At 38.0% G+C, this 20,248-nt stretch overlaps 1 protein-coding gene across 2 annotated transcripts in view; it reads left to right on the top strand.

Moving 5' to 3' along the window:
* Positions 1–20,248, top strand: part of LOC117394140 (VPS10 domain-containing receptor SorCS1) — a 241,090-nt gene that overhangs the window by 182,440 nt on the left and 38,402 nt on the right. For both annotated transcript variants that reach the window (XR_008648783.1, XM_055223835.1), the window contains exons 7-14: positions 468–586; positions 724–813; positions 5,483–5,662; positions 9,277–9,423; positions 12,052–12,154; positions 15,181–15,257; positions 17,088–17,179; positions 18,284–18,391. Coding sequence is in view for 1 of the 2 variants with exons in the window: in XM_055223835.1 (XP_055079810.1) it covers positions 468–586; positions 724–813; positions 5,483–5,662; positions 9,277–9,423; positions 12,052–12,154; positions 15,181–15,257; positions 17,088–17,179; positions 18,284–18,391 (916 nt within the window). In the remaining variant the exon portion in view is untranslated. The remainder of the gene's footprint in view (positions 1–467; positions 587–723; positions 814–5,482; positions 5,663–9,276; positions 9,424–12,051; positions 12,155–15,180; positions 15,258–17,087; positions 17,180–18,283; positions 18,392–20,248) is intronic.

Here is a 20,248-nt window from a genome sequence, read left to right as displayed (position 1 = left end):
TACATAGTGCCCCTTCAAAGTCTGTTTTAGTATATGTTGATTTAGGCTCATCTTTCCTGGGATTAAGAACTGATTTTACCCTAGTTTAGATGTGATGTCCTAACAACAACAAAAAAGCTATAAAGAGTACTGCCAACTACACCTCTGTATTGGTTTATAATATGGTTTATGTGACAAACAAATAGACATTTTAGATAGAACGTCTAATATATTCACATGAGAAATGGCCCTGCTAATACAGTAGCTTAGTTGCACATAAATTTAACAGTGCTGAGCTATGTGACAGGAGTTTGAATCACAATTATTGACATGTCTCTCGGTGAGTTTCTAAATAAAATAATGAATGAAACATTACATTAAAAGATTAGTGTTTGGTTTATACTGTGTCACTTGTGGGTGGTTGTACATCTACATTTACACTATAGGTCCATATCTTGACGTATGTGTATTTTCTGTGTTGGGAGCAGAGGCACTGTACGTCACCTGTCGACTCCAGAACTGCACTGAGGCCAATAAGGGCAAGCCATTCCCGGGATTCATCGACCCCAATTCTCTGGTGGTGCAGGACGAGTACGTGTTTGTGCAGGTATGTAATGGTCCACTTTGCTCTGGGAGAATAAAGAGGTTAGACTGAATAAGGGGGTGTACAAGGGCATTGTAACAAATAAGTATGTTGGGATTTGTCTGTTATGTAATTACAAAATGGTGTTTCTTGTTGCAAAGGTTTCGACTACAGGGAGGCCAATCTACTACGTGTCCGCGAAAAGAGACGTGTTCACCCCCATGAAGCTGCCCAAGTACACTCTGCCCAAGGTAAATGTCAAAGTCAACAATACAAAAAATAGAAAAATGCAAGTGCCACTTTGAAATATATAATTGTTTAGCTGTACGCCTAGTACATACAGACAGAGCATCACTATCACCAGCGCAAACACACTGACCAAACTTCCATCCGTCCATCCATTTTCTTCCGCTTATCCGGGGCCGGGTCGTGGGGGCAGCAGTCTAAGCAGGGACTCCCAGACTTCCCTCACCCGGGACCAAATTTGTCATAATATATTTAGTAAAAGCTAAAATCTTGTTTATTTTCAAAACCTTGAGGTCTGAACAGTCCACAGAAAGACATTTTGTAATAGTACATTGCAACACTCAACACTTAAACAGCCCATCTTCTTTTATTGTTATTTTATTGTTTTGGACCGACAATATCTATTCAACAACTTTGGATTTGTAAAAACAATTGAGCATTTATCTGTAGGCCTCAAGACTATTCAGGTAGTTGTGATTATTCTGGTCATAATACAATCAACAGGACTAACATTAAGAAGTAAAAATTAAATCACTGTAATTCAATCTATATTCCAAAAATGTACTGTAAACATGCCGTCCCTGAACATATTTTGTTGGTATATTCTTGTTAGAACGTAAATTACAAAAGTGTCGGCTTCATCACACATATTTTTTGAGATTTGTTAATCATTACTCTTACTCTTACGTCATATTCCAATGTACTGGCATGTTTTGCAATAAAACATGCATTGGGAAAACAGAGAAAGCTTTCAGTACATGCAAAAAGGAACATAGGATATAATGTGAGAAGGAAAAAGCGAAGATGTGTACACAAGCAACAAAACATAAAGCAGAACAGGAGCAACTCAAATCGGCTGTTTCTGACCATTGTAAAAGAGAGAGAGACATTATGGACTGGGACGGAGTGAACATCATTGGGCCAGAGAACAAAAAACATTGTTGCTGGATTAAGGAGGAAATTGGAATATGAAAATGTGGCCAAGGGACTTTAAACCAGGACGAGGGGTATTTTTTACTCTCACAAACCTGGGATACTGCCCTGAAGAAGTCAGACTGTAGATGATGCTTTCGTCCTGCCTCAACCGGTAGGAAGACAGCACCAAAACCTGTTTAAATCAGCTGACCAGACACATTACAGCAACATCACATGACTACTCTGAGGAAGACCGCTAGTGAGCTGCTGAAACTATTAAGAAAGAATGTATTAAAAAAGAAAAACATTACTCTGTGAGCTTGCAAATATAACAGAACGATGCACACATGTTAAGTCATAGTTACACCTACTTTTAAATGTTCTATAGTATTTACAAACACCACAGTAGCTTAAAATGGAGAGGGAAGAAGAATAACTTATAAACTCCCACCCCACATCACTTTCCATTGTGTGTTTACAATGGTTTAACTATAAATGTTTGATTAGCAATGATTTTAATATTTTACCCTGCTACTACACAGTGCTGCACAATGCCACTGAAATTGCCTCTTCTGGACCCCCTGCCTTGCCACTTCAGTCTGACAGAAAACAGTTACAATTGCTTTTATACAATTCGTACTTAAAACCAGCCCCAATAATCGTCCAACAGTTCTTGTTTATATTCTGGCCAAAGTCGCAGACTGTGTTACCGTCGCTCAGTGTGGCTCTGTCTTTGTTATTTATGACCAAATCACAGCTCAAAGTAACTCCAACTGCGCAACCTCCATTGTTATTCCACTGCGCTCCTCCGGTTCTCCCAGAATGCTCCTGTCACGTCCCCATTGACAATTAAACGTGTTTTATTCAATCAGACCCCAGGCAGCTCTCAGCGGCATTGGACCCACAGTGTGCAGCTATTGGCACAGTCAGTGGTAGATGAAGCGCACACGTTATCGGATCACTGCGGCTAATGGTAAAGCGTGCACAAAACCTGCCCAATATGGCTGACGAAGAGCGATTGGCATCTAGACTCGAAACAGAACCAGGGGAGCGGTACCTGGCCTGATTAGAGGATATGATTAAGCGCAGTAGGTGTGCGGAAAAATCACATGCAGTTTAATTAAATTTTGGAATAAATCTGATCACCCCATTGAAGCTGCCCAAGTACAATCTCTATCCAAGCTAAATGTCAAAGTCAACAATAAGAAAACACCAATGCTACTTTAAAATATGCAGTTGTTTTGCTATATGTTTGCAGTAACCCTGTTTACAAAGCTGAAATTGAGTACTCCTAGATGTTGAGTTGTAGTGGACAAACTGAGCATCACTATTACTATAATGTTCAACACACTGAGCAAACTTGTTATAACATATTTAGTAAAACTCAAAGTGTTGTTTACTGGGAAAGCAAACACTGAGGTCTGAACAGTCCACAGAGAGCAAGCCGAATCAGCTCTATATGTGTCGTACTTCATATAATTTTAATAGATTTTGAAATATTACACAGCAAAACACAACACTTAAAAAGGTCAGTTATTCTAGTTCTATCTGAAGTAGCTCTCAGTGACATTGTAATCACAGTGTGCAGCTATTTGGATGTAGGATCACTGCCTCTAATGGTAAAACGTACACAAAACCTGCCCAATATAGCTGACGCAGCAGAGCGATTGGCATCTGGACCCAAAACACGACCAGCGGAGCAGTAGCTGGCCTGATTAGACGATATGATTAAGCGCAGTAGGTGTGTGGAAAAATAACATGTAATTGAAATAAGTTCTGGAATAAGGTTGGTTCATTTGCTGAATGGAAATTACAAATCAGATGTAATGAATGTGCAGGGAAGGGAACGCAGAGAGACTGTTTTGTGCTCAGTGGGAGTTCGGTTACAACAACAGAGATATAGTCTGCGCTGGCTTCTTTCAATGTTTCTTTCATTAGGTGCGGTCTAACCAGAGAAACAACAGAGGTGTTCATTAACTTTTCTACAAGTGGAAACAGCAAGTAGACCTGTTATTGTTAAATTATTGTTAGCAAAATGCAGATTGTGATGGTCTGGTTAGTGATAGAAATGGTCAGGTTCAACTTGTGTGACTTTATTTTCAGATAATTAGATTATTAGATAAGGCAAAGTACAGTGTAATCAATAGAGGAAACTGGCTCTTGTCCCCATCTGGGATTATTACATCATCACATCAATTTAGCATCTGAAAACCACCATTAGAGCTCTGGGCTGTGTTGTACCTCATAGCCATTTAGTGTTCATTCAAAAGTATTCGGTCACTACAGGGTCCTGCGCACATTACTGGTTTAGCAGGGACCGGGCGCTTAAGAACATTGTCAATCAAACCTGTTGCTAAAACTAGTAGGAGTGACCTTGTGGAAAGAAGGCGTCTGATTTCTCTGTTATTTATGTTCTTCATATCTTGATTCGATGAGTCAGTGAAGCAGGAAGCGCGTCCATAATCACTTCCTTTTTGGAACGCGGTGGCAGCAGGTTAGCTATGTTCATTTATACAGTCTATGGCACTGACCCAGCAGCTTATTATTTGTTTACTGTACATTGCTGTGTGGACATTTTGCACTTCTGTCAAAAAACATGGCGGATTTCCAAGGTAACGGTCATTTTTTTGATGTTGAAGAAGGACAGTATTAGACTCTTAATCAAATCTGGCAGCCATTTTGACACTTTTGGTAAGATACGTTTTAGTGCTAGAAATGTTGCATCACCAAGCTCCACCTACTGGCTGTGACTGGACGACTCAATGGAGGAATACCAAACAGGATTATGGTTAGGTCACTTTTTGTCAGTGTTGAAGACAGAGAGGAAGAGATGATGAGACAGGCTATTTTTTTTTCAATGTATTTTTTGGCAGAGTTACATAGTGTACATTTAAAGATCGAACTATCGTGGGAAAGAATGATCAAACAGCCGAGGAGTAACTTGTGGCATGTGTGTACCTTTTAAATAGATTTCTCATACAAACAGTTTAGACAAGCTAAAGCTCAGGGCAGAGGCATGAGAGGGTCAACAGCTTTGACCAGACGTGAATCAAAAAAGGTTAAGCACCGTTGAGTAGGGGCATACACAGAGAGGTACTGAACAGGCACACTCCAGAGTCCAAGGAAAAGGAAAGGGTAAGATTGTACTATGATAAAACCATATTAGAAAAAAGAATAATGCCAACAAAAGAAATGATTTGTATTTGAAAGCTATTGATTCACACTAATAAAAGTACAATACAATGCAAAAGTATCAATGAAAGTGGAAAGTGAAGATGTAGTTTATAATTTGTGATTATGATAGATGCTACTGTAAGTACTGTGACAACTACAGTGTGTTTACATTTTCATCTGACTTAAAGGTGCTGTAACATTTCTAGTCAAGTCCATCATCTGCTTGTCTCCATGAAGATATTATAGCTTTGTCTGGAATGTTCCACAGTTTGGCATTAAATGTATCTGCCTCCAAGGAGACAAGCAATGGATGGTACCAGGCCAAGTTACAGATCAGATCTGTGGAGAGTGGCAACCTTGTTCATTGTAAGAATGCATGTTTTTCAAGTGGTAGATACAGCAGTATTGAATAAATAAAGTTAGATACGTTTTATGAACATTGAAGGCAAAGCAATAACATCTCCATGGAGACAAGCAGGTAGTGCACACTCCACCAGTAAAGTCGGATTGTGTCTGTGCATTAAAATCACATGTAATAACAAATGTCTTTTACAACTGTATAATAATAAGTCTTTGTTCTTACAGGAGCTCCATGTGATCAGCACCGATGATAACCGCGTGGTGGCAGCGGTGCAGGAGTGGAACCAGAATGAGACATATAACTTGTACGTGTCAGATACTTCTGGAGTCTTCTACTCTCTGGCCCTGGAGAACGTGGTCAGCAGCATGGGCATCGAGGGCAACGTCATGGTCGACCTGTATGAGGTAAAACTGCACACAGATATATGTATGATTAATTTTATAGGCAGTGTGAGACAGAGGGCGTGTGGTAACAATTTAGCCTTTTACCCTATCCAGATATTTTAATACAGGTGTTTCAAACTCAGTTGGTGCAGGGGCCGAATTTATAAAATCAGTGCTGATTGATCTACACATAGTATGTTATTTTATAAGCGATAATAATACACATAATATACTAGGATACTAAATGATTGTGTATATAGGCTAATGCAAGACAGAGGGCCCTGTGGGGTTAAGAATAGGCTAGTTAATAAAAGTAATATTTGTGATTTATTACAGGCTTTTAACCAGTATTTCTAAATCCTAAAAAAGTGTCCTCAAGTACCTCCGTGTTGCTTTCAATTTGCTATATTTTCAACCAGAGCGCCAGGATAAATATTTACTTCTGCAAAGGCAACAAACCATTAAGTAGATGCCATTGAGTAAATATCAAGTACGATGTGCAATGCAACGATTGGTACTTTTTTCCAGACCACTTAAGCCACGACTTTAGCTCTTTAGGCTGCCCCTCTCGCTTTGACAGTCACCCCACCTGTTTGTGAAGCTTTTGTTCTCACATGTGTCTTGTTTCTTGTATGGAGTAAGTTTTAAAGAAGACCTATTGTGATTGTGTCTGCTATATAGTTATAATCTGTGATACCTGTGGCTCATTATGTTCTAATTTGTACTTTTTAAAATGCAATATTCATCTAAAGTGACTTAAAGAAACAAGTCTGCTGGCTTCCACATTAGAAAACTGCGGTGCCCATTACTGCAAACGTCATCGCAACAAAGAGCTATGAAGTTGTTAGCACCTCTTATGGATAGCTGCAGATCAAGCTAGTGATGTTTTGTTTTTTTGTAAAAAAAATGACTATACAATGCTACGGAATCCTATGCGTATCACCGATTAAGAAAATAAAATTGGAGAACGAAGTAAGTACAGAGCAGCGGGAGTGTGCCAGTGGTGGTGAAAATGGGGGTTGATCAGCAACATGGCGTCTTGTAAATAAGAAATTAAAGATTGCTGAAACATACACAAATCATTCCAATTACAACAAAGAGTAAATGAGAAGGGGAATGAATTATAACATGGTTAAAAGTTCTAAAAAGTTGATTTTGCATAATAGGTCTGATTTAAAGTCTTTGTAGAAGCACTGTCTCCTCCTCTCACTCCGTCTCGCTGTTTGCCGCTGCTGCACCAGCAGTAGGGGAGGGGCCAAATCGGCGCTATAGGTAGCAATGCATTATGGGAACTGTATAATTTTGCAATGCATTTTATCGACATACCACTAATAATGGAAATTAGAAATCTGCAAGTTTGTGTCCCATGTTTTAATAGATCGATGAAGACGAGACAAAGTACAATGTACTTTCTTCTTCCTCTAATGCATTGCCACTACAATGTGACCGTGATCTTGTATGATTCTTTCAGTTACATTTCATTTAATGTATTTTTTCACCCTATCTTTTGTCTTAGCTAGTTTTTCCGTACAAAACATTGGTACAAAATGGATGCAGTCACTCACTCATGATTGTGAAAGCCTATACAAAACCATGCACACAATGGACTTGATGAGCATCCAAACCACAAGTCTATTATGTGCTTGGATCAATATAGTGGAGCGGGGAGGTACCGACGATGAAAAGAACTTGTTTTGTCATTTTGGAGCAAACTGCTGTAGGCCTACACTGCTCCAAAGGCACAGAGTGAATACCAAGCACTTTCAAATATGCTGACACTGAAGAAGACACGCAGGGATTGTGCCAGGGATATGGATTTTGGGAGGAGCAGATTATTTCTTTCTTTGATGAATTACCAGAGATATTACTCCCTGCAATAAGATCCATCTGAACCAGGGTATAGGGGAAATATGGTTAAGTGGCTGTGGTTGAGGGACCATTAGGACAATAAAAAAAAAAGATTACTAGATTACTATACATTCTTATAGCAAAAAAGTAATCTGGTGCCCGATTACCCTACTGTAGGTGGTAATGATGGGCAATAATAGTGATTTTTGTTTTGATATGATACCAAGTAATACTATGGCAATGATCGAAATGTGTACCTGATGCCGATAGCTATCCCAATAAGTTGTGCAGCAAAGGACATTTTAATACTTTTTTGAGGTTTCAACCATGTTATTGCAGGTTTTCAGATGACATCACACACTTCTATTGGCCCATATCATTTAACACAGATGCGGGGGCAGCTAAAATGTATGTAGTTAAAATGCAGATTTTCTTGTAATATAGAGTTATAGGGTGTGGTCACTAATAGAAATGATCAGGTTACCTTTTGGATATTTTATTGGAAAATACATTGTAATCAATAGGGAAATCTGTCTCTTGTCCCATCTGGGAGTATGGTACCATCACATTCTAGAGTCTGGAAACCACAATACAGCTTCAAGTATTACTCCATGCTTTTCTGTGGCTGGAAGTATAGTTATTATAAAGTTAAAAAAGTGAACAAAATTGTCTGTAAATAAACATTAGAACTGTAAAAGAGTGCCACTAGCGGTACCTCTCCCACAGTTTGAGAAACACAGATTTAAAACTGATAATTTTGCGGCCTCTTATTTCCTCTCTTATCTTCCCAATCAGATCATTAATCCATGTGTGATGCAGCTCGTGTCCGGGTGGCCTCACTTATAGACTCAGATCCACTGCCGTGATTGGGGTCGCCACCCAAAAGGCAGGATATGCTAAATCTGCTTCTGCAGGGAGATTGAAGTACCTGCCAATTACTAAAGTGGACATTCAGTGGCCGACTGCCTCAGCGGTGTCCCGCGGGGCGAAGTACAGATCTCTAACAACAAGTCACATCCATTTAAGAGTAGCATTGATTACTGGGTGGGAGCCTGCGGGCAGTAGATGACACCCACTCAGTGTTGAAGAAGTTATTTGTATTTTGCCGGTGGCACCAAAGAGCTTATAGAGTGTGAATGGGCCTCTGTGGGAGGGGGGTGATTTGTGAAGTTTTCAACGTGACTGAAATATACATAAACAGGAGTATGTTTTGTGCAATTGTGGATTACTTGAATGAACTTGAGACTTGCGAATATTAGCTGGAACTTTCTGTTTGACTTGAGAGATTTTGAAATGATAAAAAGTTTAAAGCTGGACTGTGGAATTTTTCTAGTGGAGAGAGGGCTGGACTGGTTTGTCTCCATGTTATTGCTTTGCCTGGAGTGTTCCACAGTATGGGTTTCAGCTGATCTTGCATTCATTAAATTACAGGCAGAAGCAGTTTCACGGTCAGCGGGGCGTCTCTTGTGTCCATGGAGATAGATTTGATAAATGCCATACTGTGAGACATTTTAGGCAAAGCAATAGCATCCCTATGGAGACAAGCAGATGACAGACACTCAGAAAAGTTGCACATTGCACTTTTTTTTCAACATTTTTTTTATATTTTAAATTGGCCCAAATTGTTGATGCCCAAATGGGTTGTAAGACTCAACTTGAAATTTGGGGTGATTCGGATTTAGTCCTGTTTGAAATATTCTTGACTCAACGTGAGAAAAAAGTCAACAGTAAACGTAAGCAACTACTTTGGTGTTATGTCTTCACCTTTTCACTTTTGGTTTCACCAGGTGGCCGGTATCAAAGGCATGTTTTTAGCCAACAAAAGGATGGACAACCAGGTGAAGACATACATCACCTACAACCGTGGGCGAGACTGGAGGCTCCTGCAGGCACCCAGCAAAGACCTGCGTGGAAACAACATCCACTGCGCTCTGGTGAGACCCATACTTTTACATAGACAGGGATAACTACAGAGGAAGGGAGAGAAGTGAAAATCCACTTTATTTATATGGCACAATTTACAAAACAAAATGCTGCACAGAGACCATGAAAAGACAACAAAATAGGGCCATTTGATCATAGTCCTGAAAATAAGTCGTAAAATAAATAGCCATAAAACAATAAAAACAAATAAAAACAAAACCATTATAGCATAAAATAGCAATAAATAAGTAAAGTAAATAAAAAGAAATAAAAGATGGAGCACTACACAACTCAAGTATAATGTTAAAAGCCAGAGAACAAAAGTGGACCTAAAACACTCCACTGTGGGACCTGTTCAGACTCGCATTTCAGTGCATAAAGTCCAAAATTGTATTCAAGTAGAAGTAGCCATATTTCAAAATAATATTACTCGAGTAAAAGTACAAAGTAGGGGTCCAAGAGATTACCCAAGTAAAAGTAAAAAAGGGTGGCTGAAGCTGCTAAATAATAATGGAAGGACAAAACATTACATAATATTATATAATCTGCAAAATCTGGTATTTTCAATGGATGAACCACAAATATTGAGGAAAAAATGCATAAAGGATCAGTGCAAGAAACACTCAGATCATTTAATATTTTCAATATAAAGCATTGTTCACATGCACTCACACATGTACTTGTTTTGGTCTTGAGCCCAGTTTTTTCCTGATGAGAGCCGGGGTAGGTCCTGTTCTAGTCCTGGTTTAGTCCTGGTCTATTCCAGATTTAATTCCATGATTAGTCTCAGTTTACTACTAATTTTGGTTAAGGGTTTGTGTGTAAATGCACCCTTACTCACAGTGGGAAGAGTAACCAAACTTTTTAGTAAGATATATTGCTCAAGTCTATTGTCTGAAACCTACTCTCTTTTGTACAATTTTATTTAACTCATCAAAGTACATGTAACTTAAAATATTAATAATATTTAAATAAAGTAATAAGTAAGTACTACCCAGTAAGTAAGTACTAGCCACCTCTTGATCCTTACTGTATGGATATGTGGATGTGTTTTCACTTCTTCAAAGAAAGGGCCTTGACAGGAGCAGGCTGACTCGAGCTGCCGTCAAAGCTGAGTGCTTAGAGTCCAGAGGGCAGCCATTTTGATTCAGTCCAATGAGCTGACCTCCCATTTAGCAAACAGAGACGGAGACAAGGTGTGTGACAGGAACACAAAGGCCTTTTTCACTGCCGGGTGTCTCTAAAGTTATGTTTCATGTACGAATTAGACTGTTTAAGTTTGACAAAGGGGAAATAGCCGAGCCAAGGCTATCTTAATTTTGCATAAATATGTTGATATTGTATTCTAGTGTTATCTTGATTCTTAAATTTCAAACTTGATTTTGATAGTAAGGTGTAGACTTGATACTAAATACTGATTCCAATACCCCAATGATAATAAAAGACACTGTGATTTTCACCGTTAAATAATAGTACTTTCCTTTATGTTACCATGTGTCTTATATCTGTGTGAGCCTCCAGTTGTCCGGTTCCATGGGCGTATAATAGTCTATGTGATCTTGTACTTTGATACAGCAAGATCATTCTAAAGCTATTCGGGAAAGGTACATTTTTTGTCCTGTGGATGTTTTTTTATTTTTATTTTTTTTATTGATACAGACAAATATAGTATCTAGTTTTTATTCTGGTTTTATATTCAAGATTTTAAGTCTAAAAAAGAAAAGATTAAAACAAATAAAAGGAAGGAAATCTACAAATTCATTTGCGTGATACATAAAGTAACACTGCTTAACTTTCCGGAGGTGGCACGTCACCAGCATGATTCATTTAAAATAGAATATTAAAATTATACTTCACAAGATTGTCCCTGGAGATGAATCTGTCTATACTGTGGAATATTATAGCATGTGTTCCATGACAGGCACTGTGAGTAGTGTGAGAAGTAATGTGAAAAGCGGCAGGAGGCTTGTAGAAATAATTTTGTCATAATGACCAAGTAATTAAGAATTATTCAGACTTAGCAACTACTTCTACTTATCTACCTCCTAACCCCTTAATCAAGTAATTGCTGAGCTATCTACTGGTCATTATTAATAAATAATAGATTCATTATAAAATTCTGTCTTTTCAGTTAAAAAGTTAGAACGTCTAACCAAATTTGTTTCTCTGCTGATTTTAACACAAAGCAAAGAATGTCTTGTGTATAATTCATTTGCACACCTGCCTTCACCTCCATTTGTTCACCTAAGCATTATAGTCTCACATTAACGCATTACATGGAAATAACTCACATAAGATAAACCAATTAGCCATTCAGTGCTGTACCTTCTGCTTTGTGTTATACAGTTATTTGTCAGGAAATGTCAAAGTTTTAATAAACCTCTAACATAGCGAGCCACAACACTGGCTGCATACTGGCATTTGGCTGCCTCGTAATGAGAATTGTGTCTGTAAAGGTTAACCCAATCAAAATTAATGGTGAGACCAGCCAATGGGGAAATCTGATCGAGGATAAAACTTGAGTGTTGCATCCAAGACTTTGTAACTGTAATTTTCTTATATTGGATATTTTGGAACGTTCTGGTGATGTGATTCAACATGACAAGGTTGTTAAATAACTTCAGTTTTCTTTTCCACAGCCATATTGTTCACTGCATCTCCATCTGCACGTTTCGGCGAATCCCTACACATCTGGAAACATCGCGAGCAAAGAGTCAGCACCAGGACTCATAATTGCATCAGGTGATTAAAATCTACTAGATGTATTTGTGGTGATTTTTTTATTGCATGAAGTAATATGTAAATGAATTTTCAAACAACAACCGTAGCTTTATTTTTTGTCTTATATGTTTTGGATGAGAAACCGTGCAGACATTATTACTACATTTCCATAACCCTTTTAAAACCAGATTTATTGCAGTCCACTTGCCCCACCCGCCCACTTTTGCTTCAGATGGTTACTAACACGCACTTCTGGTTAAGTAGGAATGTAAAGTTAAACAGTAGGAGACTGTCAGGTGTTTTATATCAACCTGGAAAGACAGACAGACACGAAAGAGAAGTATTAGAAGGCTTTATTGAATGAGTTATCTTTGGCGCTGAGACCCCGGCAGAAGACATTGCGAAGATGGGCGTGCCAGTGAGTTAGATGATGTTTAGGAGATGTCTTTCCCCCAGGGTCTAGGCACTGGAGGTGGTAAAGTTGAAGCTGAGGAGGTGCTGCGAAGGGGGTGGGATGCGGCACAAACTGAAGCAGCCATGCATCTGCGATAGGGGTTTAAATAGGGCAGACTGGGTGCCGGTTGCATGAAGAGGGTGTGGGGCGAGCGGGAGGGGGGTAAACTCTGGAGAAGTGGTGAGTAGATGGGAGCGGAGTTAGGTCTTCCAGGCTGAATTTACGCTAGCTCCATAAATAAAGTTGATTTGTGTAAAATGTCCAGTGTTCATGTGCACCAACAAGTCCATCGATTCTCTGGGCAGCTTGAAAATGGCCTTGCAGTCTGTAATAGGAAAAGTTTCAAAGGTAGTCAACTGGACAATGTGTTTGAAATCGAGACGTTTTGACTTCCATCTGAAAGTCATTTTAATCCATAGGGACTGGACTGAGATTTGGTATTTGAACGGTTGTTAGAGAGGCTGGTAGGGTGCCATCAGGCTAACCAGCTCCACCGCTTGCTGTTAATATTAAGCATTAGAAAACTCTATAGTAACGTCATGCATTATTGACATTTACTTGTTTGCGTATTGTGTTTGCTGATCGGTTCTTCCAAAGATATTTACAAAAGCACATTGATACAGCACAGGGTTCCAAAACCATATCAATCTAGTTTCCTTTTCAGACCAAGCATTTATCCTTTCTTTGAACACAATTTAAAGTGTCACGCTAACTTGAATAGACATAAAAGACTGTAAAATCACTTAGACAACACAGACAAAAGCTGCCAGTTTCTCTTGCTGAAAATCTTTGCTCCCAACATCTCAGTGCAACAACATAGTCCACAGTATGTCTAATCCTCTTTTCTTGTGTTGCCATATAAATCTCTGCATTGTTTGTTCCCCACAGCGTATGACAACCCGCATGTGTCACTTCACCTTTCATTAGGGCCAAATGGCAGGACTGAGCTGCAGAGCCTGGAAATGTACCAGTCTTACACACAAAAAAAACATAGAATTGGCTTTAGAGAAGAAATAAAGGAAGAGAGAAGAGAGCAAAAGTGCAATATGTGTCCGATGCCCCAAGGTGAATTCACAGCTCAGTGATATTTACTCAGCGTGTGCCTGCATTGTCAATAACACATCAGCAGCACGTGGCCCTGATGTCCTGGGAAGGCCAGGCTAAAGCACAAACAAAGATGGAAGCCATTTTGAGACTATTCATAAACTTCTGTTATATGGAGCAATGTCTGTTATATGGAACATTTTCAGAGCTTTCAAAAGATATAATATTTTGTTTAACATTTTTGAACACTATTGCAATGGCCCTTATGTATTTTTATTTTATTATTATAGATGCACAAATCATACAGCTTTTGACCTGAGTGAAAGAAGTGAAGAGAGGCTAAATATGAAGAAAGACATTTTTTTTTTTTTTTTTTAGTTATAATATTAGAAACAGATCTATTGACCGTTATAATTGTAAGTAAGTATGGGTGGAAATAGAGGGTAGGTGAAACTCAAAACTTGAATACAGAACAAAGAAAGATTACTCAAACATACATGAATCAATCCAAATACAACTTTGATTTAGCTAATCCGAACATGTACAAACACTGTTATAACTATTAGCTCATTAAAGATGATTTTACATAATCTGCCACCTTTAAATGCATGGAGGAATGTAAGCGCAGGGAAACAGTGACTTGTGGGGTAGAGAAATCATCTTAAAGCCCTAAAGACCTTGGGCAGTTATGGCTAAAGAAAAGCTTTGAGGAGTAATAAATGAATTGATAAATATGTTGTAATTGTGACGTTTTCTCACGGCCTACAAAGCCAAAAATGTTTTATCATTGTGTTAAGTATAATGTATTTGAAGGCAAAATCTCAATCTAGCAAAAAAGGCTAAAATATGAGTGTTCTGTCAGGAGAAGCTGGCGATCTGCGATAGTTAGTTCTATTGAGCATTACTTTTGCGGGAAGATGAGACTATTGTGCAGGTGATGTTAAAGCTTGATAAATAAAGTTTGTTTGATTAAAATTAAGAAATAGTGTACATTTCCCGCTGACTAAAGAGTAGCAAGTTCTAATCTCTCTTGATATAATTTTGTCCTTTGGTAATAATCGCACATTGCCAATTCTAGGCATACAACACACTGCATTTTAACTGTGGTCAAATCATACATTTTCTTGTTTAGTTAAATTATTATTTTTGTAACACTCTTGGGAATTAAACGGAAATCTGTTAGCGGTGTAATTTTTCATTTTTTTAATGCGTCCTATCTAAGCCAAACTAATAGGTTTCACCACACCTCTGCAGAAGTGCCCTGCCCCAGCCTCATGTCGAACCACCTGCCTCCAATTACGATTAAATCAAAGTCATTAGAGCAGAGAGCCTGTCTTCATACGAGGCTGCTGCAGAGACCAATGTAATGTGGATTTATTGGTTCATTTCAGGGTGCGGATGTGTGAATGTCATTCCACATGCTGCGAAAACCAGCACTACACAAACCTTTTTTAACAAACATGCACATCTACTGCACATCCAGAGTATTTAAAATAACTTGAAATCCAAATTTGAGTAGTTTTGAATAAAAAATGTTCTTTTTGTTCAGGATCTATCGGGGGAGAGCTGACCACCACAAACGTCACAGTGTTCATCACATCAGATGCAGGCAACACATGGAGACAGGTGAGAAGGAACATGCTTTTTATTTCTTTACCTATCTACAAATCCATCAACCAGTCAATCAATCAAAGACTTGACATTTATGGTAAAAATTCTCAGAAAATTCCTCAAAGAAGCATCCAGGGGTCATCTGAGCTTTACCTGTTTCCTCTCAGTGTGAAGGAGCATTGAGTCTACTCAAAGCACCTCCTGGGAGACACAGCTGTAATTAATGAATTAATATGAGATGAGAGAGCCTTTACCAGAATGGAAATTAGATGTGAATTAATAATTCAAAAGTGCTCTTTCATGAACGACACATTTTTTGCCCTTTTTTTCCACACTTTATTTTTCATTACTTGTACTTGTACTTGTAATAGTATATGATAACATGTCATTTCATAAACAGGTTTGTTACTGTACTTTATGTAGCAGGTGCAAATAAAGGTGCCTTATGGGGATGTAGTTGGGTATGTTGTTTCACCGTGCACTTCAGAAATAATTGTATTTAAAAAAGAAACAAACACGTCTTTTCAAATTTAATATATCTCTTCTTCGAACCAGATATACTTCTCAGAATTTCTACACATTTGCATTATTTGTGTTTAATATATAGTCAGGGCTATAGTAAATGTATACATACTTTCAAGGAAACCTTATGCTGTGTAGACCTATTCATCTTGGAGGGTTCAGTTTTACATCGTATCTTTGTGTGAACACATTTACATATCTCCATTCAAAAGATAATGTTTCTATCAATTGTGTAGAATTAACATCTTTTCAATGACGTCTTGTTGAAGTAGGTGGATGACCATGACTTTCGTTGCCCCTCTGAGCAAACAACCAGCTTTTTTCTATTGCTTTTTTATCTCCTCTCACTTAAGACTAATCTGCAATCTTTTGATCACTGTACTCTTGTCTCTGTTCCTTATGGTCATTAATCAAATCAAATCTCAAAGGTAATTCAATTCAGTGGCGGTATGAGTCACGAGTGGGTGGCCCTTTCTTCCCTTGATCTTGTCACTTGTAATTTAGAGGGCTTGTTTCTGATTAAACAAGGCAATGAAAACGAATAATGTTGAGGATAATATCATGAATGTATGTAGTGCATGGCTGGTGCACTGTGGAGTCAGATATGATTTCTATTACTGTTATTATTTAAATACATTTAAAACTTTCGAAATGTTTGATTTTGTTGGTACAGAGTAGAACATAACTGTCATCAATAATTCAAGAGGCCAAATATCCTCTTATATATGCATTTATGTAAGAGTCCTACTCATTTCACTAATGGTAAATCATAACTGGTCACATTTATATACAGCACTTTTCCACCTTCAAGGCAATCAAAGCGCTTTACATCAAGGAAACACTCATCCAGTCACACACACATTTATGCACATGAGTACGCAGACACTGTGCGTGCCCACGTGACTTACCCAAGGACACAACGGCAGCACTCAACTGTGGGAGTTAGAATTATTATTATTATTATTATTATTATTATTACTAATTTATTTTTATTTTTTTTATTATTACACAGTAGTTCCCAGTTGGACATGGGCAGCAGAGGTGACACATTGAGCTAATTTCATACTTGTTACCTTGCAACCATGCCAAAACAAGTCTAAATGTATTATTAGTCTAACATCCAAACGCTATACATGGTTTTTTTGGTATAGTACAGATGGAGTTTCAATGTGCTAAAATATCATTATAACCCACCGTGTTTTGTTTCAGCTGTGTATAGTTTATATTTGCTGCATATGACACATGCGCGTATATATAGTGTAGGCTTATTATGCTCGTTTTTGTCCGTATGTTGAGATTTGGACATTTGTTTTGTCATTGCAGATCTTCACCGAGGAGTATGCTGTGCTGTTTCTCAACCAAGGAGGAGCGCTGGTGGCCATAAGACACACTCCGCAGTCCATCCGACACCTGTGGTACTTACTTTTTATTATAACAACAAGCTGCATCTGTCACATTATTATTATTGTCAATTTGCACAGAAAGTTTACAAGGCTTAACGCAATCGCACTTAAACGACTAGGATAAGACAAACGATATACATTTGTTAAATTGCAGTTAACATATGATTCCAACCATGAAGCATTGATGTCTATGGCAGAATGTTCAGCTGTTATGATGGTGCACACATTAGCAGTAACAATCAAAAACCTTTTAAAATAACTAAGAAAATAAACAACAAAATACAAATTCAAGAGTCTGTGATAAATGTGAGCGTTCATGGTCCCACTTTTCAACATAAAAAAATGAAAGTGGTTAACTGAAAAACTGTTGGCTGATGCTAGCTAGCTTGTGACTGTAAAGTTATTTGTGAGGAACTTGTTTAATTGCATGACTCAGCTTACCGGTTGTAGCTCCAAATCTCTCTTTTTTTTTTATGGGCTATGCTTCAACACATTAAAGTCTAACTTTTGTAGTAGCGCTTCAGACAGAGCAGTGCCTCAGTTAGCTTCACATCACCAGGGAATATTGATGAAGTATCAACAGTGCCATTTTTGAGTTTGTATTAAATCTAAATAGTTGACTTCCAATAAGTTGACTGGGCAGATCATTATTTCTATCGTGCATTTTTTATTTATTTTTTTTTATTTTTTTACAATATTTACAGTACAAATGTTTAGTGTTGAAATATGGTGACTATGGTGATAAAAATCTGAAATGGTTTATTCTTTTTACATTTTGATTGAATAATTCCACTACACAACGACAGCCCAGATAACCCTAACAATATTCAAAATGAGATTACAGTAATTTTTATCGTCAATTTATAACATTTATTCATTGAAACAGAAATAAAACAGAAACAGACACAGAATATCATCAGTCATTACAAATGCAGCTTATAGTGTATCATTCCACCCAGTTTCACCTTTTCCTGTGCAGTTGTATACTATAGGATTAACTGCCATCTCTGTAAAGAATCTGAAATGAAGTAGCATTCACTAGACAACCCCCGGGTCATTATTTTGCACACACGTGTCGTAGATATGGTCCATACACTGATCATTTGTGTGTTCTAGGCTGAGTGTGGACGAGGGGAGACAGTGGAACAAGTACAGCTTCACAAACACGCCGCTGTTTGTGGACGGGGTGCTGGGCGAGCCTGGAGAGGAGACGCTTATCATGACGTGAGTACAACACAAATATGGAGATAATATCATATGTAGGCTTAAAGATAGTGCTGATCCACAGTGTGAAGAGGGTAGACGCTGGGAATGTATATCTTTGCATAGAGGTTGAGGTATTTGGTTTTACTCAAGATTGCAACATTACATTGTTTAAAGGTCCTATATTACGCAAAATTAACTCTTGTGAGCGTTGAATCATATTATAATGTGTTTTGTTTCATTCACACATGTTTTAGTAATCCTTTATTATTAGTGTGTCTACATCCAAAGCTCAAAATGCTCTGTTCCACCTTGTGATGTCATGAAGCGGTAGTAACAGCGGTAGTAAAAGTTAACAGCTCCTTTTACCTTTTAATCAGTAGAAATGGGACATTTTTGGCCTGAAAGTATCCAAATGATTCTAGTGAAAGTGTATGAAGTTTAAAAACATAGTGAAGCATGTCCTGTATTACCAGATGACATCATAAGGTGGAACAGAGTGTTTTCTGTTGAGGAGAAGAACAGCTTAAATATGCAGAATGTGTTTAACATGTGTGAATGAAACAAAAGACAACTCCGAGTATATTTTTGATGAGGAAACATAGATCAGAACATATCATAATACGGGCCCTTTAAACATAAAATTAACATCTATTCTTCAACAAATTACAACTGCTTTATTTATAAGCACTTTTCAGAACTTTCAGAGACCAGAGTGAAGTTTTAAAAAGCTAACAATAACATATATCATGCTAACACTGTACTTCCTGGTTTATAAAATGTTTTATGCATGCAAGTGTTTATTAACATTGCTGTGAAATTTGCTTATAAACTCATCGTGGTAATTTGTTAGGATGTGTTGGGAACAGAACACTAAAAAATGCACAGTTTGTGGTTTGAACATGATTTGTCAGTATTTTTTAAGGATTTGATTGTAGAGTTTTGGTTAATCTCTTGTCAGATGTACTGCCTTAAAATTATTCCCGTACATGTAAGCTATTTCCATATATTAGAGTAACAATATTTGCACTATTTTCTACGCTCCTAGTTTATGCTGTGTGAGCTAAGCCTCTGTCTGCGTCTCTATCTAAGCCTGCTCAATTCAGCCCTCCCAACTGTGCCTGTATACTTTATATTTTCCATTTCATGAATAAAACAGCTTTCCTTCAAGGTCTATATCCAACTTCAAAAATGCACTCCCCATACAAGCATCACAGGAGATCCGTACATTTGATGAACAGGAAGACAAATTATCACAACATGCATAAAAAGAACTTGAGAAATTACACAGGAACGTATAACTATGGTATTTTTATATTTTGTGTGAACTCGACTTAGGCTGGTTTTTAATGTCATCACAGTAGGAGAGCAGTACTTTGGAGTGGAGTTCGCCTCTCTCTGCTCTGTGCTTCTGTGGTTTCACATCCGGAGTTTGAATTTGCAAATGTGGATTGCCTGTAGTGCTTCGCTGGTTGTCTCTCATTATCTAAAAGTATTAACTGGCCATAGTCCCGAGTGCACCTCACCTTTCATCAAACGCGGGTTCAGCTCCACTGCCAAGCCCCATAAGGGAAAAGTGCATGGAAATGAATAGTTAACATTGTTGCATAATCAATGATAATGTTAGCGTTTTTGCATACTGAAGAAAAATGATTAAAGCTAGTGTCATTTGAAACATGATATTAATACCAAGGGAAAAAGTGTAGCTCATTACAACAAGCCAACAAACAAACTGTAAACAATAGGTGCATTAGTTTCAGTGTAGTTTGCTCCTCCCTCCAGATAAATATAAGGCCGTGTCCATCAGTAATCTGACCGGAACTGAAGAAGCGGCTTAGATGAGCAGCGAAGCATCTTCACTCCTACAACTTTTTGTCC

Source organism: Periophthalmus magnuspinnatus, chromosome 1 (genome assembly GCF_009829125.3).
Source record: "Periophthalmus magnuspinnatus isolate fPerMag1 chromosome 1, fPerMag1.2.pri, whole genome shotgun sequence".
Lineage (NCBI taxonomy): Eukaryota > Metazoa > Chordata > Actinopteri > Gobiiformes > Gobiidae > Periophthalmus > Periophthalmus magnuspinnatus.
The sequence above is the reverse complement of the archived record's forward strand: the minus strand, read 5'-3'. Positions and strand labels throughout refer to the sequence as shown.